This window comes from Pestalotiopsis fici (assembly GCF_000516985.1).
Source record: "Pestalotiopsis fici W106-1 unplaced genomic scaffold PFICI_Scf_8, whole genome shotgun sequence".
In the NCBI taxonomy this organism is placed as follows: domain Eukaryota; kingdom Fungi; phylum Ascomycota; class Sordariomycetes; order Amphisphaeriales; family Sporocadaceae; genus Pestalotiopsis; species Pestalotiopsis fici.
In genome coordinates, this window is record NW_006917098.1 from 1,303,395 (window position 1) to 1,327,029 (window position 23,635).

At 49.4% G+C, this 23,635-nt stretch overlaps 5 protein-coding genes across 5 annotated transcripts; 4 read left to right on the plus strand and 1 right to left on the minus strand.

Annotated features, from left to right (window-relative positions):
- Positions 1 to 199: 199 nt before the first annotated feature.
- On the plus strand, positions 200 to 1,282 carry PFICI_11080 (uncharacterized protein; the record flags this gene model as incomplete). Its single annotated transcript, XM_007839661.1, has 1 exon — positions 200 to 1,282. One exon carries the CDS (start codon positions 200 to 202, stop codon positions 1,280 to 1,282), a length of 1,083 nt encoding a protein of 360 aa, XP_007837852.1.
- Positions 1,283 to 1,886: 604 nt separating this feature from the next.
- PFICI_11081 (uncharacterized protein) lies at positions 1,887 to 4,527 on the minus strand (the record flags this gene model as incomplete). The annotated part of the gene is made up of 2 exons (XM_007839662.1): positions 1,887 to 2,809; positions 2,868 to 4,527. 2 exons carry the CDS (start codon positions 4,525 to 4,527, stop codon positions 1,887 to 1,889), a joined length of 2,583 nt encoding a protein of 860 aa, XP_007837853.1.
- Positions 4,528 to 9,940: 5,413 nt separating this feature from the next.
- Positions 9,941 to 10,879, plus strand: PFICI_11082 (uncharacterized protein; the record flags this gene model as incomplete). Its single annotated transcript, XM_007839663.1, has 1 exon — positions 9,941 to 10,879. One exon carries the CDS (start codon positions 9,941 to 9,943, stop codon positions 10,877 to 10,879), a length of 939 nt encoding a protein of 312 aa, XP_007837854.1.
- A 2,607-nt stretch (positions 10,880 to 13,486) lies between these two features.
- On the plus strand, positions 13,487 to 15,157 carry PFICI_11083 (uncharacterized protein; the record flags this gene model as incomplete). Its single annotated transcript, XM_007839664.1, has 2 exons — positions 13,487 to 13,634; positions 13,737 to 15,157. 2 exons carry the CDS (start codon positions 13,487 to 13,489, stop codon positions 15,155 to 15,157), a joined length of 1,569 nt encoding a protein of 522 aa, XP_007837855.1.
- Positions 15,158 to 22,028: 6,871 nt separating this feature from the next.
- PFICI_11084 (uncharacterized protein) lies at positions 22,029 to 22,502 on the plus strand (the record flags this gene model as incomplete). Its single annotated transcript, XM_007839665.1, has 1 exon — positions 22,029 to 22,502. One exon carries the CDS (start codon positions 22,029 to 22,031, stop codon positions 22,500 to 22,502), a length of 474 nt encoding a protein of 157 aa, XP_007837856.1.
- Between the last annotated feature and the right edge of the window lie 1,133 nt (positions 22,503 to 23,635).

A 23,635-nucleotide genomic window follows, 5' to 3' on the forward strand; every position in this document is an offset into this window, starting at 1 on the left:
AGCACGGTCGGTAGGGCATACCAAAGTACTATTCTGCCCCTCACGTTGCGAAGCAGGTTCTTGACGGCTATCGATCATTCCTGGTTACAACCTCATCAGCCTGCTTCGTTCTTTTATCCTTCTTATACCTTAGAGGATTGGCGCCAAATCATTCGCCAGATTTGACTGCTGGAGACTGGAAGAGACAACCACAAACAAAATGGCGCCTATACCTCGATCTTCTCTCCCCCGCCTCATCCTTTACCACCAAACGGTCAATGAGCGGGACGGCTCACCAATCTCTGTCCTGCCGCTTATCACTCGACCAGACATCTCACTCACTCATATCATTGTGGCCGCCATTCACATCAACGAGGACCCACTCAAGTTGACGCTCAACGACCACGCGCCCTCGCACCCGCGGTTCGCGACGCTATGGGCGGAGCTGCGCCTGGCCCAGGCCAACGGCATCGCCGTGCTGGGGATGCTGGGCGGCGCGGCCAAGGGCACGTACGCCCGGCTGGACAGTGCCGTCGTCGACGACGCAACCTTTGAGGCCTACTACGGGCCCGTACGGGACCTGATCCGGGACCGGGGCCTCGACGGGCTGGACCTCGACGTCGAGGAGCCCATGTCCCTGGGCGGCATTATCCGGCTGGTCGACCGGCTGCGCGCCGACTTTGGCCCCCGCTTCTTGATCACTCTGGCTCCTGTCGCCGCCGCGCTTTTAAATTCCCGCGCCAATCTCTCCGGTTTTGATTACGAGGCCCTCGAGGTCATGCGCGGTCGCGACATTGCCTGGTATAATGCCCAGTTCTACTGCGGCTGGGGCGACGCCGCCACCCCGCTCATGTACGACATGATTGTGGCGCGCGGCTGGGACCCCAAAAAGGTCGTCATGGGTCTCGTCACCACGCCCGAAAACGGCAACGGCTTCGTCCCCTGGCCGGTGCTCAGCGGGACTCTGAAGGTGCTGCAGAACACGTGGAAGGACGGCGCTTTCGGCGGCGTCATGGGCTGGGAGTACTTCAACAGCTCGCCCGGCGGCAAGGAGAGGCCGTGGGAGTGGGCTCAGAACATGACCAAGTTGCTGCGGAGTGGAGGGGGATCCTCGCGCATACCGGAGCCAAGTTCCGCAAGTCAAGCGGGAAGTGCGGCTGCAGCGGCCGATCAAGCAATTCCAGCTTCCACAATTTCTACAGTAGCAGAGGCGGACCCGGACGTCGAATCAGCTGCGGAACCACCCGTGCCAAAAGACTTTCAGTACGATACCGACTTTGGCGAGGGTTCGGACAATGAATGATCAAGCTGGTATAAGGGGTTTTTCAAACATGAGGTAGAAGTGATTGCATTTGCATCAGCGTGGCGTTTATACATCATGGGAGCAATTTAATAATTTAGATAAAATTGTGTATAGAACCCTCTTTGCAGGCATGAGATATGGAATAGATGATAATCCATGTCTCGGCCAGCGCAAGACCATTTATTGCATGTTTCGAGTGTTTGCCGACAGCATCGTTGGGAATAGCAGAGCTATATCTCTTTCTACCTTTCTTGCCATGCCCTTCACGGCCCGAATACCAAATTTGTATAACCACATGCAAAGGTCACTCATGGCACGACGTGAGTGGTTAGATGAATTGTTTCTTCTTTAGTATTTATGCTTTATCTAACTCCTGTCTTGGAGTATACGCTGTTTAGCGAATATTCTTGTGCGCTCTATATCTAGCTTCTATCGTTTTACCCATTCGCTGCGAAAAGTAAGGGTCGCAATGAAGCTCTAAAGTACATTCTCGTTATCATGAAAAGTTGAAAAATTGAAGGACAGAAATTCTCGCAGTGTGTGCAATGAAGTGTTCCGTGTACGTATCGGCGATTTTGCGAGATGGAAAATAAAAAGAACAGACTTAAACCATATCTGCCCTGTCGCTCCGGCGGTCACTCCGCATGGTCATGGTTCTACCGAACAGTCTATGGCCGTGACCACCATGCTGGCTGCCAGATGCCAGACTAGCCGTGCGCTCGAGGTTAGGGTTAGCACCACTTGCAGTAGGCTCCTCCTCAGCAATCCGTGGAGGATGGGCGAAATGTGGGTGAGTTCTACGGCCAACAAAAACATCTTGGTAGAAATCCTGATCTGGTAACGAAACTCGGGAACCGGAGCGGGCGCGTCGTGATGCCGAAAGCTTCGAGTAGTCAACCGGCTGATTGCTGGCCTCATAGGCCGGTGGCTGAATATTGGATTGGTAAACAGGGAAGTCCCGGCCGGAAATCTGGTACTGTCGTCTCGGCTGCTCGATACCAATGTTGACCATCTGCGTCATCAGCTCCAGTGCGAATTTGTTGTGGCGAACCAGACGAAGCAGCTCATTCTGGAAACTGGACTTGTGGAAGCAGATGAAGTTGACCGTAATACAGTAGGCATCTTCCACTCCCTTCATTTCCGTAATGATCTTGCTGGTGAAGTCACGCCTGTGTTCCAGAACGTACTCTGACATTCTTGCTTGAAGTTCCTCGATATGTTCCCTAGGAGTACCGTGCTTCATTCTCAACTCGAATACGTCGGCCAGTTGTCCAGATCGTCGGTGATTGAGGATGAACAGAGTGTTGAGAATCGAGTTGGGAGCCTGGACAATGTGACCTTCCATCTTCTTGAATTCGGTGTAGAGTAGAGAAATCGCCGTCACGTAGTAGTCGTCTCCGGTTCCTGCGGCTCCAGTGTTACCATAGATGGTGACACGGTCGCCAATATCAAAGGGATGCTTGACGAAGACGAAGATGATGGACTGCAAGAACTCTTGGGCAGTGGCTTGGAGGAGCCAAGAGAGACCTGAATTACTTGATTAGTATACATATGCTACCATGTGCATAGAAAAGAGAGAGCTTACCGAGGATGACTGTTCCAGCAGAGGTAAGTGCCGTGGCAGCAGAGGCCGAAATTATCGAAATGAAAACAACAATGGTGATGACAACGACAACGACAACCAAAACCTGGTCAAGTTTGCGAATTACTGAGTCGAGATCCTTGACTGACGCAGCAATGGCCTTCTTTTCGCGGTGGACTTCGTCGCAGAAAGCTTCCAGCTCATCCATGGAAACATCACCATTCAAGTCGCGATCGAAGATACCGAAAGCATTCTCTGCATCTTCAGGGGTAGGGAAGGCAGGATTCAGATCATCGGGGCGCAGCACGTCAGAGTCCGACTTCGCATAGGTGCGAAACAGTCTACGCGCCAGCACCTGAGCAGAACTAGAAGACCTGAGCAGCTCGGATACAACCTTGCGAGGATGGTTGCTGAGTAGAATTTCCCGCCCAGTAAAGTCGCCAGCAACGCGATTGGCAACATCACCGACTTTGTTGAAAGCCTGGCGAGCATTGTTTTGGAAAAACTTCATCGGTGTGCGTGTACCCGATCCTGTGAGGCCTGGTGAGTTCTTGACGGAATCTTCAGACACCAATATGTCCTTGCTGTGCACATATAGGTGTACGAGGTACGCGATGCTCTGTTTGTTTGTCTCAATTCTTGTAGCATACGTCCGCAAGTGGAAAGAGTTGGCAATCCATTGAATAATAATCTTCTCGGCCCAGTTGAGGACGGCAAAGATGAACAGGGCGATAATGACCTTGTGAACGGTACTGATCCAGCCGACACTAGGATAGGGGTCATCGCCACCAGCAGAGACCTTGTGTGCTTCATCGTCAACCACGGGCAGGAATGAGATGAGCACGGCAAGCATCCAAAGGAAGAGCGCTGTTGGGAGCTCGAGCGACTTGCCCATGGCCATCCACTTCTTAGGATTTCCAGATCCGACGACCTTAGCGGCGAACCTGGCAACGAAGGGGAAGATGGCAGTCATGATACGGGCCGCCCACAGAGACAACCAGACAATCTCCAACCAGATGCCGAACCAGAGAAGCTGTGTTCCGCCCTTGCCTCCTACCGGCGTTTGGTGTCGTGGGTCGAGGAAGATGCCCATGAAGATGGGGATGAGGAGAATTGCAGTGATGGGGAGCAAGTACATAAAGTATCTCACTACTCTGGGAAGCTTCTTCAAGTACTTGAAGATTGCGTTTAGTTTGCTCGGAGGCGTTTCCGAGGGAGGCCCACCAAGGGTGACTCCAGGAGCTGGCGCATTAAAGACATCTTCCTGGACAATCTCTTGGTTTGAGCGAACCTTGGAGACGGATCGAGCGAGGTGTTGTTCTTCCTGGTTGCTAACCATCTGCTGAATTTGAAGCATGGTCAAATCATCTACCAGACGTGTAGCCTGCTCGCGATCCCTGTTCTCTTCCATTGGCGATAAATATCCACTGGGAGACCGAGCCTCGCTGGATGCTCTGTCCATGCTTTCTCTGGGTAATTGCAGGCGGAGGTTTGGGAATTTCTCCTTCTCGTTGTCAATTTCGTGGTGCTGATCTACTGCCGTATCCGAGACTGTAGGAATATGTGTCAGGGTAGGCGAGTTGTCCTTCTCATCCATATCCTGTGAGCCCGTTTGTGCTGCGCCATCCGACCAGGATGATCCAGCGCGAGGTGGTGCAACCATGCTGGTCTAAATGAGACGAATTATGATGTTGCGTCCAACTGGAAGTGCATAGGCAGTGTATTGACTGCTTGGAGTTCGAAGCGTCGTTCTGAAGCGGCGCTCAGTTAATAAATAATATCGTTGGGAGGTGATTTGGACCGGCCCTGTCACACCAAGAGATATAAACCACACTCGGTTCCTCGAGGTGTCCGTATATTGGTGTATTTTGGCGGCGGTTGGCCTAGTGGTGCAATAGTGAGGATGAGAGGAGCCTGCAGGCCTGGGACGGAAAAGTTGAGGAGTTGACGGAAGGAAGAGTGAAAAACGAATGTTGGTCTCCAGAGACAATAGGTAGATCTTGTGTAAAAATGGAAAAGAATGCAGTGGAGAGGAAAGATGGAGAATGGGTGGTCTCGATTGTTCGAGCACTCGGGGTCGGACATATCAAAGGATCAAGAGGTGAACAAATCTCAGATCTAGTATTTTTGGGTAACCCCCCCCAGGACCACCTATGCGCCATAGCTTGCCAAGCTTGCTTGGTTGCGTGCAGCTTCCCTCTGAACTCAGTGGACTGAACCCAGAATGGAAACAAGAGCTGTAGTGGGTGGCCCCCCGACGACCGATTGAATCAGTGGATCTCCTTGATTCCCATCCACGATCCAGTGGATGAACCAGCCAGTCTCACACACAGTAAGGACTGATGACGCGCTTGCAGGTCCACAGCTCGCTCAAATTTTGATAGGCGATTCTCGGCAGCGGGTCTCTGTGGACCTTTGCCAAGCAGCCGGGCCAGTCCTTAGCTTGCGTGGGCCAACACTTGTATCAGATACTGTAGTACTACCACTGTGGTTACTGGTGTGTATGCGATAAAAATTGCATCCATCTCTTTGTTTCTCGGATTCAACGAAAAATGCACGGCGCGTAAGATCTCTCCCAGGCCCGTTTGTGCAAATCTCTAGATTGTCCTTGAAACTCGGCAGAAGTAAGTTTGCGGGCTGACTGGACGAGCCGAATAGATCGCTGTTTTACTCTCTGTTTTTTTTTCTGGTCTTACCACCCGATTAATGATTCCACTTCCCGAGTGCACCACAGTATTCAGTGGGGGACAGCGAACTCTATTTGGACATCCGCAAAGGGAACACATAAAAAAGTCCATTCACTACAAACAAAACACACAAGGAATGTCTTGGTTACTTGCAGCTTGTGAAAAGATAACAACATGCCACGACAGCCATTCAAGGATGGTAGCCCCTTTTTGGTGTTCCCATCCCTGAACTACAAGCAACAAGAAAAATCAACAAGGCAATCCCGTTTGGATGAGTTATCCGCTGGCGAAAATGCATCAGCGGGTGGCGACCGGCCAGTCCTTTCTCTCCCTTCCCCATTGCATCAAAATCTATTCAAGCCAATTTGTCCGCTAAAGTAATAGTCTGCGAGCTGCTTTTAACAGCCCTACACTACATTACATACTTGAACCCTTCATCACAACGCCACGTCAGGCAACATACGTATTGAACGGACCGATGATGATGATATTGTTTGCCTTCCGCCGCTTTGCTTGGCATTGCAGTTGGTGTTGTTGCGTATCTCATCATCCTTTCAATCAGGGAACCAGAGATTGTATCAAGCGCAACAGCACAACAACATTTTCGATTATCACGAGCCAATGTTCTTGCTCGCACCGCATCAAGTCTTCATTTCACCAACATCCAGGGGTCTGACGCAGGGACCAAAACGGTGTAGGCGCGCCTCAGTCGACACAGTGCCGCCGTCTCTTCAGTTGTCTCAGCTCCCGGATCAAGGCTGGTCATCCTATTCGCTGCCCACCGGGTCGCCATACCGCAGTGCTAAACCTGGTTTATGAGCCTGCCTACCTACACTAGCTCAGCGTTTTTTTATGGCGTTCAAGGCACGGCGCGGACGGGAGTGGATACGACTAATATAGGACGACACACACGTCAACAATGTGGTATGGTTTTGCCGTGTTATCGCCTATGCGTGTCACTCTGTAACACGAAATGATCAGCGTTCACACCAGGGCAGCATTCAAGCTGAATTAGACCGCTGCTTTCCTACCTTGCCTGCATACTCCATAGAGATGCCACCGTACGCGCAACCTCCCTTATGGACGATGGGGCATTGCAGGTGCTTCACAAATACTGTACAGTATACTCTACCAGCCGAGGCTCGGGCTCCCGATTTTGATCTCGTCCGATTGGGCCCTACCCTTGGCAGGCACCTTGTTCTTCTAGTCACTCTGCCAAAAATGGCTGGCTGAGAATTATCGTGGGAGTTACCGGAGTTATTACCCCCACGGCCGACCTGGACCAGGAAAAAAAAAACGCCCTGTCAAAAACTGACGTCATGCCTCACAATTGGCACTTCTAGCTGCCACACGCAGAGGGTGAGTACCTTGATCAATGAGCGATTTGTTGATCTCCACGTACGCGTTGGAATGGGAAACTTGTTCATCCCCATTCGCAATCAATAGTCGAGTATGACAGCTCTGAAGTGGATCAAAGATGATGTCGCTGGACGATACAAACTTCCCGGACTGACGAAACGGCCGTCAGCAGCTTCACAACCTTGGAAATCCTCCAGGGGAGGGCAAGAATAACCGTCACAATACAGATCGTCCAGGGTCCAAAGTTGACACAATTTGCGGGGAGTCTGTAGTATGCGCCTGCGATCTCCGAGCATTATTATCAAGACCAAGAAGATCTCTAGCGTATGGTAATCGACATATCAGACGGTGCAGACACTGGACAGTCAGTCGTACGCATGTTTACGACAAACTTGAACACTACACGACCTAGGTGCGTAATAGGCCTGAGCCTGTAGCGTGCTCTCAGCCGCCTGGGTCACCCAACTATTACGCGCCTCACCAGTGACTCGCCTCAGTCACACGCCTCAGCATTACAAGCTTGACTGGCCCATGGCCAGATGTTGTGACACGGTGCACTCTCACACACAGTTGGGCGGTATGTAAAAGATGAACTCAGAATCAGTATTCATCAAAGCAGCAGCAGATGAACCCCCAAGACCCCCAAATAAATCGGGTCTTTTGTTTCAATGTCTGATTGTGGCTTGCTCGAGTGCAACCCCTGACAAGCCATCCCGTCGAGCCCGTGCCGCTATCTCACAAACTCGAGCGCCACTGGACACTGAACGGATGCGCCGCTATCTCTTCACATGCAAGGGGCAGAATTTAGAAAGGGCTTATCGTAGTCTGATTCGTTGGACAAGTGTCAAGGATGCAACCTCTATGTAGTGGCTCCTGGAAGTGTGAGAATGAAATTTTGAGCAGCACACAACCTTCGACCGCGCGCGCACTGAGAGACACCGTGCCAATCATTAAAAGGCACCTTCAATCTTCAATCCAAGCGGTTTCCAAGGGACCAGTGGGCTGTGTCGAGTCACTGCAACCTTGATCTCGGCAAATGGACGTTTCACGCAAGGATCGCCCTCGTATGGGAGCTTTTGCAAGACTTCTAGGCCCGAGTCTAGAACCTCGACAAAGTTCGCACGTTCTTTAGAATGAATATAGTCATTCTTCTATTTTTGTCACGTATATTGCAGATACATGCATCATCTCCAACACAGCGCTTCGGAGCACAGCATGCGTTGTGTGTTCATTGCAAGTTTGATTCTTTCGAAAACGTTTTTGCAGAACACGCTGCAATTGCCAATCGTCTTTTGATTGCGCGCAGAAACACGAGAAGAACTCCGCCGAGCGAACAGGCAAAATCCCAGTCATGCCTTGATGGACTACTTCTTGGTATGTGGCTCTCGTCCTCCCCTAATAATTTTGTGAATCAAAAGAAACCCAGTCTTGAGTCGCAAGCAGTCGTACGATTGCCTTACACTGCCTTTCAACAAGTGTCCTCATTTCTCTTAAGATCATTGCTAATGTGCCGGCGGCTCTCGGTATGCTCAAAGCAAAGTGGGAGGCCTCGATGCCGTGCGGCGTGTGCAGCATCAACGTCTGCTTCCATTTATGCGATCTGCTCATCTCAGGTCCTGAGTCCCGTTTCTCATTCAAGTCACACCCCAAGATGTATTAACCAATGGACGAAAATCGTCCAACCCGAGCTCAACATTGCCTGTATCCTAGAACATTGCTGTGTCGTTCTCATCAAGTGCACAGTACTACATAGGTTCATCAGGAGTTGCACTTGTACTTGCAAGTCAGTGAAAAGTAACACACATATCGTATTGACTTGGAGAGTCGGTGATACAGACTACGGCTTCTTATAAGTCTTATCTGGACCACTGAGCCACTCTAAGTTCAGCCCCCACAGCCACTTTTAGTGGGCATCTCCAGCGCCCCTGCATCAATATATGCAGATAGAGATCACCACGAAATATCTACATCGTGGTGCAAGAGTCCGGAAATTGTAACCTCACAAGGTCACCCACTCAAAGTTGAAAGACACCTCTGGCTCGCTGACAATTCAACGTGGCGTACTTTCATCACGCTGCAAGGCTCTTTTGGTCCTCGCGAGCAATGCAAGTCTCAACGCGCAGCTACACTCAGACGTACAGCCTGACAAGGCTCCAGAATGTTTTGGGCGTTGGGGCAACCTCCGAATAATTCGCTCTGAACCAGGGCGAAGTCATCAGATTCCGTCGCTGCCTTGAAATCGGCCTTTAGAAGTCAGAGAATTACTCCAGCATTTTACCAACCGTGACGGCTGGGACTGCTAAACATCAATCACTTGGGTTGGATTTAGCGCAACGAGAAACAGTCGACAACGCTGAAATTCGTAGGTTTATATCCCTCCCGGGGCCTGTTTCCCCCCCTCAGTTTCCTACCTTGTAGGATGCTTGACTGCCTACAGTGTACTGTAGGTGATTATCTGTGTACACCGCGAAAGGTGGCCAAAGGATTGATCCCCGTCTGCGAGCACGCGCTCACCAGATCGATGCATACAGTATGTACGACTGGAGTCTCGGGGTGGGCACTTCCACAATTTGATTGCATTTGGGAAAGCGCTCGTCCACTGAGTATAGCCAAGCAACAGGAAATACTGAGGTGAAAGGCAAAATGGTGTTTGCTCTGATGCTAGTTGTCTCGCGGCAGAAGGTGGAAGAAAATTTGAGGATGTTGAATGCCAAAGGTGTGGGAGAGTCGAGATTCCTGCGGTTGCATATCTCACGAGAATCCCTGACCAAGGCATTGGGGGCAGTAATACATGCGGCCACACGGTTTCAATGATCGCCCAACCTCTGTAATTTTGAATAATGTGGCATTTCCATCGCGGTCAGGAATTTGGGGGCTACAATACGACCTTGTTCAATAGTAGGAAGATTTTTCGCTGCTTGCCCACAGTTCCCTTTGATGTCCTCATCTATCTCGCCCCGCCTTTGTCGAGAGACACCTTTTTTTTATCGAATTTGTTGTACCCAGTTTCAACATCAAAGTACACTGAAAATGCCGCTGATTTCGACAGTTTCTACGAGTGCCGCGTCATCTTCAAGCTGTAGCTGGGATCTGCCGAGTGACGTACAGCTCATCAATCTAGAAAGCATCACGATTACTGCTGGATCTTCAACATCATCAACAGAGTATAGCGACCCTAAAAATGTTATCCAAGTGTGTAACGCCACAGCAACGAGTGAGTCATCGAGTACCTGGCTTCTTGAAGACAATACGGCTGGTTTCTGGCAAGCATCGTTCGATTATAATTTCCAACCCTCAAGTGTTCGACTTTACAATACTCACGTAGACGGACGTGGAACGAAAACATGGACATTCAGCGCTATTCCTGTAGGCAGCATAGCAAATCTCAGCTACACCGACCCGGGAATCGGAGATGATGCATTTTGCACCAGTGAATGTCCGCTCAGCGACAACTCGAGCATCGCATTCCAGGAGTTCATTTTTGTCAATAATGTATCCGTCAGTACCTTCAGGATCGATGTCAGCGCCTGGTATGGCGCAGGGGGTGGTTTTGATGGCATTCAAGTCGCGGGAATCGGGATTCCAAGCTCAGTTTCGACTCAGTCACCCCCAGCGGCTACCAGTGCGACTAGTCCTACTGCTTCGACCTCTGCGCCTTTGACGCATGATAACCAGGGATCTACAGATACTGGTCTCTCGTCAGGGGCCAAAGCGGGTATCGCCCTTGGAGTTGTCGGTGCATTCTTGCTCCTGGCTAGTCTCGTCTACCTCACGGTTCGCTGGCAGCGACTCAGACTCAGCCAGCAGGAGGAGAGCTCTCAAGGCACAGATAAGCCCGAATTGCATGGGGTCTCAAGAAGCGAGGTTCATGGGCATAGTATGAGACCAGAGCTCCCGGACGAGTTTGCACGCGGAGTTCAACTAGACAGTCGGGAAAAGCCAGTAGAGCTGAGCGCTGAACGCTTTTGATTTTGTTAATACCATCTTTATTATTTAAGTACGACTTCGATACGTACTTCTGGCTATGATGAACAAACTAGACATGTATTCTCCAGGAGATATCTTCTCAGGCACGGGAAATGAATCTTTATGTCGAATTGGAAACCGCAAAGCACGCAAGATTATAGCAATTCGTGATTTCGAGCTGCTTGGAACTCTATTTTATCAGTGCAGGGGAAAACCAAGAATACCAAGAGTATTTACAGAAACAGGTATTTAACACAAGCCAAGTATTATCAACGCATTGATTCTCGGACATATGCATCGTCCATGAACTGGGATCAGACATTCGAAGCTAACAGCTCACTGGGCAAGTTTTCACTCGAACTTGAGCTCGTTCTCATCGTGTATTTACCCCTGAGCACTCACTGCTGTTTGGCCAAGGAACGAGTCGCTGGCCATTCACAGTCATGTACTGCAAGAAGAGACGGTCACAGCGCAGGATCATCTCTGCCTCTATTCTTGTCGCGTCGATAACTCACAGGACATGAGGGGCTAAGATGGTCGTAATTTACTGCCTTGTCTCTACGAGAAGTGAATGCTAGATCTCTTCATAGTGTCTAATATCACGTACGAATCAATTTTTTTTCGAGTATTATCCAGTAGACAACGACTGACTATGCGCTCCTGGCTACTTATCTCAATAGTCGACAGCCAGAAATGAGACGCCTGTAGCAGCATTTCATGGTAGCAGCCAGTGTGCCAACGATCTTCAAGTTCACCCAGGCAGATGTATCCAACAACACTCGCAATGATGCATCCGACATTGTATATTAGGCTGCTCGATGCGGTAGATCAGAGGCAGCGACCCTTTTACTTGTGCAGAACTCTGAGAAGACCATGATAGCCCATGCAGCTTAGAGCAACAGTACGAGACAACTCATCAACACCATTTCAGGACCTCACTGGCTGCTGTTGAAAGACTGCAAGCTTCAATGTTGGAATGGTTCCCCGGACTGATGTTTTTGACAATCAGCCAAACCTCGGTCTGTCCCTAAGCATGTCGTTGTTTTCCGGGAACATCAAAATATGAATTGGTAAACGTATTGTCTTCTTATACCGGTCTGAAAACCTCAGTCATGTTTTCATTGCCTCGGGTTTGTTTATGATATCGAAAGTGATGATTTATGGGTTTCATTTGTGGTCAAGCAGCCTGCTTACTAGCACTAGCCACAGTCTCGATCACCATATTCCGAGCCAGTGACGCAGCCGAGCCATTGGGACCGTCGAGAAGCCGGCAAGCAATGTATTCTAGTTTTCTACCGGAAGAAGAATCCTTCCATCATTTTGATTCCCGACTAGCCAGTGTGGCATCGGTAATAGAAACGGGTGTAATTACCACGTGGCATTGCCGAGTGCGACTGAGATTCGTCTGGATCCGGTTGGCAACGGCGAGTCAAGCGGCCCCCCCTCAAGATATCTACACTATTGCCTTTTTGGCTCCCAGATGGACAGGAATGGGTTAGATGAACCGACTTTGCTATGCCATTCAAGGAGACGCTATTTGCGGAAGGAAAAACAAGTGTACATTATATTTCAGTAATTTCTCACAGGCTTTCGCCAAGGCTCCGGAATCAATTCCTCGGCTCGACCGGAACGGCAGTATTGTTGAAAATCGTCTTACTCGAATAGCAAAGGGAAAACAACAGACCCAAAGCACAGCGGATAGGTAGATAGGTAGGTAGCACCTGTTATTACCCCTGAGAAGGAAGAATCTTCCATTAAGAATTTAGTCAGAGAGCTAGGAGTTTTAGATCGGTTGAGCCACGAGGCAGGTCTGTTGCGGATCTGGAGTGCAGGAAAGATGCGGGTTGCGGGCACTTTTTGAGCCTTTTGCCTTTGGGGTTGACGCCGATGTATCCGTGCACCGCCACGAGCTTTGTTCTTTGGGCTTGTCTGGGGCGCGCGTTCTTAGCTGGGCTGAGCTGAGCTGAGCCCCTCCCCTATTCCGTCCAGCATTTTTCTTTTCTTTTTTCCCTCTCTGACAGGCTGCGGAGTTTGGGAAGAAGCACCCGGGCTACTAGGTCATGTAGGCAATAAGCACTGCTAGAGGATTGCTAAAGCTCCACCACGAATGGGCGCTGGGCTGGACTTGGCTGCGCGTCCAGTGCTGAATCGTCTTGTCTCTCTCCACTGCTCCAGCTTGCTGGTGGGACATTTTACAGCACAGCATACACCACACACACACAGCACGACAAGCTTAGCAAGCAAGCAAGCATCTGTCTCTCTGTCTGTTTTGTTTGACAGCATTGGTCAGCCTTTCGCATCCTTCCACATTCTTTCTTTTGCATAGAAGCCTGTCTGTCTCTATTTTCGTCAAACGTGTCAGATTATCCCCCAAAAAGAATAATCTCCATAATAACCATAATCTCGCATTCACTTACACCATCCAAATATGAGGTAGCCTGGACCTCACGCTAGAGAAGAGAGAAGAGAGACTTGCCTGCTTTTGCGTCCAGGCAAAACCTCCATCACTATTCGCATCGCAGCATCCATCGATTGCATTGACGACTCGGGGGCGCACACTTCATGGACGAGGATCCGCCCGCATCTCCCTCGTCGTCTTTCCCGCCAAATATGGCCCGCCGATGGGCTCGCAGAATCGAGCGTTATTGCTGCTCCTGCATAACCTACTTTCCATTGGCATTTGTGTACGGCTTGACAACATGGGCTGTCTGGGTTGTCGTCAGTATCGGTAACAGCAAACCGAAATCAAGTTGGATCGGTAGGTCGCAAACCTGTTGTATTGTGTTGTGCTGTCCTGCATCTGCGAGACTTCTTTGCCGTTTCATTACCGGATGCTAACCGGATGCTTCCCACCTGCTAGGAACGCAATCATCGATAGGCGGTGTTTTGCTCTATCTTCTACTGAACTGGTGCTACACAACAGCCGTCTTCACCGATCCCGGCAGCACCACCAACGCCTATGGCTACTCGACGCTACCCACGAATGCCGCGCCGACCGCCACCTCCTTCACCGTCAAGTCTAATGGCGAGCTGCGCTTCTGCAAAAAGTGTCAGGCCCGGAAGCCCGACCGTGCCCACCACTGCAGCACGTGTAAGAGATGTGTTCTAAAGATGGACCACCACTGCCCATGGCTTGCCACCTGCATTGGCCTGCACAACCACAAGGCCTTTCTGCTGTTCCTGATTTACACGTCGCTCTTCTGCTTCTACAGCTTTGCCGTCTCGGGATCATGGGTCTATTACGAGTTGGTAGCTGAGACGCAATACGTCCAGACCTTCATGCCTGTCAACTACATCATGCTGGCCGTCATATCCGGCATCATCGGTATAGTGGTTGGCGCTTTCTGCAGCTGGCATATATTGCTGGCCAGCAGAGGCCAGACAACCATCGAGTGCCTCGAAAAGACCCGCTACTTATCGCCTATACGGAAACAGTTGCACCAAACCTACAACGCACAACACAACGGCGATGGCTATGCCTTGCCCAAGTATGGTCAGCAGCTCTTGGATATCCACCAAAATGCCATCCCTGGGGTTACCAGACCGGAGGAGGGGGAGGTCAGGGTGAGCATGGACGGGGGTCACGATCATTTCCGACCCAACGCGCACATGACGTTTGAGGAAATGGAGAGGCAACGGGCGAGGAAACGATACGACGAATATCTTGACGAGCAAGATTCGGACAAGCTGCCCAGTGCGTTTGACCTTGGCGCCAAGAGGAATCTTCTCCATCTATTTGGACCTTCGGCTCTTCTTTGGGCATTGCCTATTATGAATACTACGGGCGATGGCTGGGCCTGGGAAGCGAGTCCAAAGTGGCTAGAGGCTCGGGAAAAGATAGCTCGCGACCGCGAGGAGCAGAGACAGCGCGAGCAAGCGGCAGGTTGGGGTACCGAAACACCAACATTCATTCGGAACCAGGATTACAGTCCAGAGCAGCACGGTGTGACCCGGCAGTATCTCGCCTCTCCAACAGTCTCGACTGGAAGGAAAACCCCGTCCAAGGCTGATAGAGTGCTTGGGAGGGATCCCAATCTCTATGCCGACGAGCCGGCCAGCTCATTTCCGATGAGGAAATTGAGTCCATATGGTGCCGATATTGAAGACGACTATGATACCAGTAGTGACGAGGAACAAGGCACAGCTGAGCAACGGGCCATGAATGTCGTTACTAACGGGGCATGGGCGAGGAGTGGTGCCAGCGGTCTCCTGCGGAAACCCACGAATTCGAGTCTATCGCCGACTGGCGGTACGTCGCAAAATGACGACGAAGTGGACTGAGTTGATTTGTATGATATATAATGATACCGAGTTGTTGAAAAACTTTTTGTTTTCGGATTACCCCTGGTTTGGTTTTCTTCGATTATATCATATCGCATACTCCGGGCGTTCAGACTTGGTACGATTCGGCCGGAGTGCATAGGGCGCATTGGGCCTCCCAGGAACAGGTTAATGGCCGGATATTCAAAGCTGAAGGGAATGCTTTATACTCGGGTTTTATTTCAGCGATTCGGATTACAGAACAATAGCACAATAGAATCTCAAGAGATATCGACTTGAAACTGTCGTCTTGATGGACCACTTGGCCCCTAGCTTGTGTTTTGACAATCCTGGCTTCTATTGGTAGCTGTCCAATATACCTTTATTTTCACGTGCATTCCTGTTCTACATGGCCACTCAATGTGCAAAAGTGGAACGAATGTGACGGTAGGTAGATGAGAGCTAATGGGCATCGTCTGTGATGTGACAACTTATATCTCTCTCTACAATATGGACAATCCAGATTATCACTTTCAAGTCTGATAACGGAGCCACGGATAAGAACTCGAAAAGAAGGAAAGAAATGCCATCGCCATCAACGAAATGATAGCTTGTCTGAAGTTTCCGTTCATGTGGTTTGAGCTGTCACCCTTCTCTATTGAAGTCCCAACTCTTTCGATCAAGACTGCTTTCTCTCAGGCTTGAGAATCCTATTGAAAGACTTTAACTGACAGAAACGAGGAGGCATTCACGCACCCGAATGGAGAAACACCCCAAACATCACCTGATCCGACAAGTCAATACCTGTTACTGTTGCAATGTACACCACCATTGACTCTTGCACATGATGGCTTTCCCAACCCATCAGGCTTTTTGTTTCGACTACCAAAGAGAAGCGTGCCATGGATATACATCTGGAGCTCTGGCTAATCGGATCACACCACGGCCCTACAATAGAGTTCCATGTCGATTCCAATATCATTTGTGTCTTGTTGGTAATATATTTCTCCGAGGGAGACCCGACGAAGCCGATCCTTTCTGTCTTTGCTTGTTGCAACCTGCTCCCGAGAACGGTGGGCCGACGTGCCTAGAACAGCCAGCATGGAAAGGCTTTGATGGGTATCTTTTTGACATGTCTTTCCAAGGTATTCAATAACCACGGGTTTCTTTTCTTGAGAGCTTGGGATCATAGGTAGACTTGTACATTTACCGCGTCAAGCGATCGTGCACAGCTTCCTCTACTCTCTACCTCTCTTCCTCTCTTCCTCTATGTCCCTGTCCCCTCTTACAGTTTCCAGAAACCCGGCTTTTCCTGGAACCTTGCACTGCACCCCCCATCATCAGTCCTCCACCTGTCAGCCCTGCACGTTTGGGAAAATCATGCATGCAGTACAGGGCCTTTTTCTGCGTTATGCATATTGTAGGTACTCCAAAATGACTACTTCTCTTCTCCCCCACACCCACCTTGGAAGGATGAATTTTGACATGGAAGATCCGCAATGCCGGATCCGAAGCTTGCGAAGGGAAAAAGTTCATATGACTAGGCACCTAGGTTGGCCAGGCCATGTATGTAGTAATTTTGTATACCTGCAGCATGCGTCTATATAATGCATCTACTTACATAATGCCCTGCCGTTTTGCTTGCTTCAATGTATGCTTCCTGCATATGCTGATGCACTCTCCACCTGCCCCCTTGCTCGACTGCGGAGGAATCATTAAAGGGATAGGTCAAAAACAAACCTACGTCGGGTTTCTGAGGAGGAGAGAATATCCAGGGATGAAAGGATGACGTCGGGACGAAGAACAAAATGCAGCTTGGGGGGAAAGTCCTACCGCGATACCCTCACCCTCTCATTAGTCGGCGATATTCAGTATCAAGAAGATGGTGTAGTTAATAGCACGACATATATACATGCAGACACAAGCATGTTTGGGTGCAGTGCATGAAATGAATCAATGACTGTCGCGATATGCACGTCTGTAACTGTATAATCCCGGCCGAGATATCAGAACATTGCATGTGGACATTTCCCCATCTTATCATGTATTCTATAGCCACCTCTATAGCAAAAAGCAACCTCTCCTCTGAAACCCTCTCTTATAGTTCCAGGAACAATCATAGACAGTCTTTCGCCTGGCAAATTTGGATCCTTTACTCTGACTGCATGACTTGGCCCCAAATTGTGCATGGGCGGGCCATGAAAGCCGACAAGGCAGACCATCCAAAGTTGCATAGACAAACGTAGCAAACATGCAGCGAGTCTGAGCAGGGCAAGTTTCCTTGCCTCGGGGTATGCAGTTGAAATGGTCATGGACCGTTCAAATACTCGCTATTGCAAATAGTAACAGCTACCGGGGAGAAAACAAACTCCAATACTCCTATAATATCTGGGCATATCTGCTATTCTAGCGGATGCATATCGAAAGTTCCTAGGTTCCCAAAACAGATGTCTCCCACAAAATCCGGGTGAGTATTCCATGTTTACAGTAACATTACGGGGGAAAAAAAAGATAACCTCAACCCGAGTCACGACCACGACGCATAAGTGACGCATCTCGTACACGACGATTGTATAGTGATCCTCTGCTCGTGATATCAAGTTTCATTGAATATATTTTGACAAATCAACATCTGGGGAACTCAAGTCAGTAGTCACGTGTAATCCCAAGAGAGTTGAGCCAAAAGACCCAAGCTTGTCAGACGTGAAAGCCTTGTAAATCCTATCGACTGACTGACTGATCAGTCATGGGAAATAACCGGTGTGCTCGCGCCTTGGATGAGAGATAGGCCGTGTAACCAGGTGTCACAGTGAAGTTGGCCCGCTATCAATTCTCTGATCAAAATGGCGTCAATCCTAGCAATGCTTACTGGACTTTTCTACGCATGGGTGTGTAACATGGAACCGAGTCGTTTTCTTTGGGCTTTCTTATACATGAGTCGTAGTAGATGGTACCGGACGTTTAGTCATATGCATAACACTGTAAGACCAATGGTAGATTTTTCTTCTACAAAATGTATTAAACAGAATTTAGTAATAAATATACTTCTGCTACGAATATTCTTCCACTTGAAAGTAAACTGCATTCAACTGGTCGCACCAGTGAATTGACAGCTTTCAGTTATGCTTCTTCCATCCAGTAAACAACGCTCGCGTATCAAATGAGGCAGCATGGTACAAATTCGACTACTGGATCTACGGAGTATGCATACAAAAATGAACATGCAATCCCTTCAAGTACCCTTTCAGGATGATTGTTTCTTCAAAGTCCCACAAAAGACTGCATAATCAAATATTGTCTGTGCCAATTTTTAATCACCATCCCTCTGGTAGCGCAGATGCCACGTTTCGATACACAAGACAAGGCGGGTAGAAATATTTTTTAATCCTGCTCAAGGGTCCGATATGATCAGATGATCATACCATGAATAAAGGACCTGTCGGGCAATGTTGCGCTGAGCCTTCTATTGGGCAGGGGAAATTGAGTAAACGGTTAAAAGAGAAGAAAAAGAAAACCCTGTGTGTGTGTTACAACGTTAGCAACCGTCATCCGGTGAAGAGGGGGCTTTTTGGATTTCTTCATCTATCATCTACCACTCCAGTGACATTCAAGTTACATTTGCGACATACATTTGTCCAAGACATTAACTACACGAACCCACACAAGAGCTAGAGCAATGAAGTAGAAAAGTGTTACCAAAACGCATGCCGACACACGTATTCAGACGAATGGCCGCAATGGCCAGGGCTTATTAGTAATATACATGTCGTTGCACAATATACTAAATTTATCTAAAATAAATAAAAAATACGGAGATAGGATAGGAAGGAAATTACGGCCGTTGGTGCGCGCACAATAAGTAAAATCCGAGGAGGAGAGGAAGAAAAAGAAGAAGAAGGAAAAGCAACTTGCATCACGTGGACACGGTCCGACTTTTCAATCAAGGCCGCATTGTATCACAACATTAGATCGACGCTGCCATTGTTCGAGTGCCAGAAGGAAAAAGCAAAAACGAGACAGAAGCAGGAAGAATGAAATAACATGAGACACATGTTGATAACCCCCTGAGCAAAGATGCCTTATTTCTGCAAATACCCTTTTTGCTGCCGAAAGTGGACGGGGCCTCGGTGGGCAGTACGGATCTGCTGCAACGAGCCGAAAGGCAACAATCGGGCAACGGGTGACTGCTGACTCTCACGATCGCGCAATTGGCCGACAAGTTTTCTTTTACGGCAGATTTATTTGCATGCATTTTCAATTTATCCCTTTTACTTTTTTGACTCCTCTCAGAAGGCGAACCCAATCAGAATGTGCTTGTGACCGACCTACCAGCAACATGGAAAAAAAAAAGAAGAAAAAAAAGAGAAAGAAAGAAAGGATGACCGAAACCCGGAGTGAGAGTGTTAAGAAGAGCAGAGAGGCGTCCGCCTTTCCCAAGGCGACCAACTGGCCCATTTATCGGTACCGTATTATGATAGAAAGCCGGGATACATCATGGTACTCTCACACGCAGAGATTAATATCAGAACACGGCTATGACGGAAATAACAATATGAAGACTTTGATGTAGTCGTCGAACATTTAGAAGCCACCCTGAGTGAGACAGACAGACAGACAAACAGGACACCCAATTCCCAGCTGGGCGGAAACGACCGAGGCAGGTCCAAGGGTCTTACAGGCAGAGAGGCAAGGTCTCTGAATGGACGAGATCGGCACCAGGGCAAGACATTGATTTGTCCAGCGGAGATTCGGATTGGGGAAAGAAACATTGGACAATTTCCCTGCTTTTGCCTTGTATGCAGGCTGCCGAAACGAGGCTCATCTCGCATTTTTTCTGCGATTTGTACCACCCAGCTTTTTCTTTCTTGTCGCTAGGCCCACGTAAAAGGGAGACAGATAGAGAGAGAAAGTACAGAATATGCAAAGAGATCCATCCGGTTCGCAACCAAGTCTCCATTTCTCACCATCTTCTCATCAGACCAGCTACTTACATGGCACGGCATGAATTGCGGCGCGCGGGCTGGGTAACCCTAGACAAGGCGGGACGGGGGAAAACAAATTGTGCAGGTGAGACACGACGACAACACCGCCGGCGCCCCAGAGCTCTTGTCCTTGGCATTTCTGTTGCTAAGAGGTCGAGTTCAGCTTTGCGCTGGTGGGGGCATACACACAATAAAGTATGTCGTCAGCCGCAAAATACATGACGGAAGAAAAGATGAAGAGAGAAGGGGGCATGAAAAGCACGTCATGGTAGTACAGAAATGATTCAATTATTCTTCTTCTCTTTTGGATATTCTACAGCTGGAATCAAGATGAGGCGATACATCTGCTGGGAAGAGAGCACGCATGTGCCTGTGTGTATGTGTGTGCGTGTGTCACCTCACTCTTGAGAGCTAGCTATAAGAGGGGGGGTTAAAGAAAAGACGCAAACAACGTTCCGAGTCAAGACCCATTACCCCAAATGGGTTGGATGGGAAACAAATTGCGATCTCCTTCTCTCTCTTATTATCGATTTTGGATGTATTTGGCACAAGGTGTGGAATATGCAGGAGGACACGAAAAAAAAAAAAAAAAAAGGTTCCCGCATCTCAAATGTCAACTTGTCATAATGATTAGCTGAAAGATATGATGAAGAAGATGATGCCACTATTGCTCAGCCTTGGTGTCCTCGGCTGGCTGTGAGCTTCCGAACCCAAGGCACAAGAAAAAGAAAAAGTACTTGTCAGATCGCTTGTCCTGCATTGGGGGGTGAAATTTTGGTGACAGGGTTAGCATTAATTAGAGAATAAAAAATATTTTGGGCGCTCGGGGCAAAAAAAGAGAGGCTGAGAGGGGTATTTTCGCTTTCGGACTCAGGGAATAATAGTTCAATCAAGGGAAAGATAGAAAGGGGGGCGGGCTGAGGTTACGCTCGAGATTCGCCATGCATCTCAACTTGTACACAAGACGCGGTTGTCTAATTTTTCTTGTCATACATTGGGACCTGGAACCTTGGTGGTTGGGTAAGATATGTCTATGTGCAAGGTACGGCGGCATGGACGTTTTGGCAGCTGACCTTGTGCTTCTTTTTTTTTTGCCTTGTTGTTTCGCCCAATGATGGTCTGCCTTGGCATTTGATGTGTGATTATTGTTGGCAGGTCAAATAGACAACATCTTGCGCGACTCTGACTAATTGCTGCTCTCTGTTGAGCCGAGTTCATGCAAAGAGATGAAAAGAGAGAAACAAAAGCCATCTATCATATCTTGGCCCAAACAATACGAGGATGATGATATAGGGCGATCTAGGCCAGGGAAGTTTGCCGATATGACCTTGCCTGGCCTTGGCAGGAATATCCCCCCCAGCCCAGCCTTGCATGCTGACGGCTGTGTTCAACTAAAACTGGCGGTCAGAGATCCCACAGCAGAGAAGACTGCAGCGATTGCAGTGAAGGAACCAGGTCTTGTGCAACCAAGAAAAAAGTATTACGTATGCAGTCTTTGGCATCTGAAAGTGCGCGGCTCATGTAGTTGATTTGATGATGAGTCTCGTATCTTTTGCCTATCGTGACTGCTCAAGGATGCTTGGAAAACATGACGTTGTTTTATCTTCTGAGACCCTGCGGCGTGATAGACGATGCATGGGATGAGCTCTCTTTCCCTCCCGTTCGCTAGAATCGTGTTTCACCAGCCGCCAACGATCTATTCAGGCCGTCATGCTGAGTAACACTTGGTAGGAACAAAAGTCTGTTACAGCTGTGTATATTCATGAGCCCTAGATCAACTATGTTCTAAATATGTACAGCCTATGTGGCCCACCCAGGGGGGATGATCTGATGCTTTGCTTCGTGCATGTATGTTGTACTCAGCTTGAGGAGGGGCTGATTGATCCTCCTCGCCCGAGGATCATTGCACAATGGCTGGCCCATGGCCGCTCGGAACCGGACAGGCGTTTGTGTGTGTGCGCGCGCGTGTGGTTGCCCGATCTCCCCAAATGCTGCGTGAGCAACGGGCTGCCGGCTGGGTGCTCCAAAGGGCAGGACAGGGCAGGACAGGGCAGAGCAGGGCAGGGGGGGCCAAAAGGGCCAAGATCCAAAAGATGCTCCCGGACTTTGAACTCCAGGGTCTTTCCACATGGTCTTTGCGACGCTCTGCTGATCATCGCCTCTTCGCTCTTGGGCGATATCGGTCCAATAACAGCACGGTCGTCATATGCAAGTCTGGTGGGAATTGGTACCATAGGGCTGTGTCTGGAGAAGCAAAGTACCCGGTACGTACAGATACTCCCCAGGGTGGAAGTGGCCTTCCGTCCGGTCCGAATTCGACCACAACCGAGAACCGAATGGGGTCCCCTTTGACGATGCAGGAAGGACTATGCAGAACTTGGTAAGAAGACAGAGAGGCATCTGAGAAAGTGCTGTGATGTGTCACATCACATGACCCTTCAAGTTGCTGACTTGGCAGTAGTTTGCACTCTTTTCAAAGTCACGATGAGAGACTGAAAAATGAGTCAGCTTGATAGCGTGGCGGCACGGAGCACATGAGGAGGGAGTGGGAAAAAATAATAAGGGGACTGTATACACTATAGTTGGTAAACAACCCCAGGACCCCAGCTATGGATGGTTATGGGGGTGCCCACATCCCGCAGCACGTCGTCTACACCTGCCTACCTACCACCTACATACCTAGAGCTTACGGTCACGCTGGGACGCGCATTGAGCAGCGCTGAAGCATTAAACAGATTGTCTGTCTGATTGCCGTCCGGGCGGGGGGGCCAGCCAGGACTTTCAGACGAAAAGCCTCTACCTAGGTAGGTATCACCCAGCCCAGTAGGTATGGGGCTAGGGTAGGTCAGACGAAAGGTCAAGAATGCAGCTGTGTGCGATGCTGTTCTTGGTGAAGATTGGCCAGTCTCACTTGTCTGTTACGTCGTGCTGTCGCGTAGTGGGAGGCAGTGGTGTCCTGTACAACGTCCCGAAAGGGTCGCTTGCAGATTGGCCCCCTTCTGCACCAAATGAAAGATCGATCAAAACTTCCTGATGCAGCGGGCTCATCTCAGAATGCATGTCCACAGCCGTTAGAGAAGCATCGCCTCCAAAAGCTCGCCAAAGAATGACACCGGGGCCCCTTTTTTTGCCCTCTTTCCCCCTCCAGGTGGCTGGGGTGGTTCTTCTGCGTGTGTTTCCGAACGTGCTTTGTCTAGTGGCTGTCGCCTTGCACCCCCAGATAATACAGTGTGCCCTGACCTCCCTTTGCCGTAAGCGACTGACGAGAGATGATGATGAGGAAGAAGAAGAAGGGCGATCCATCCATCCTATCGAAGCGGGCCTTTCCGTCAGCATGGTTTCTTTCCTAACAGAGAAGAGCGCCCCAAAGTCTCGGGAGTGATACATACACCTCGTCGACACACGCTTACCACGTGGCGGAGAGGGGCAACGGGAGATGTGATGGATCATAGGTCGCATCCATCCTTGTGCACACTTGCTTTGGCTGGCTGGGGTTTCATGTATCCGCACGCAAAAA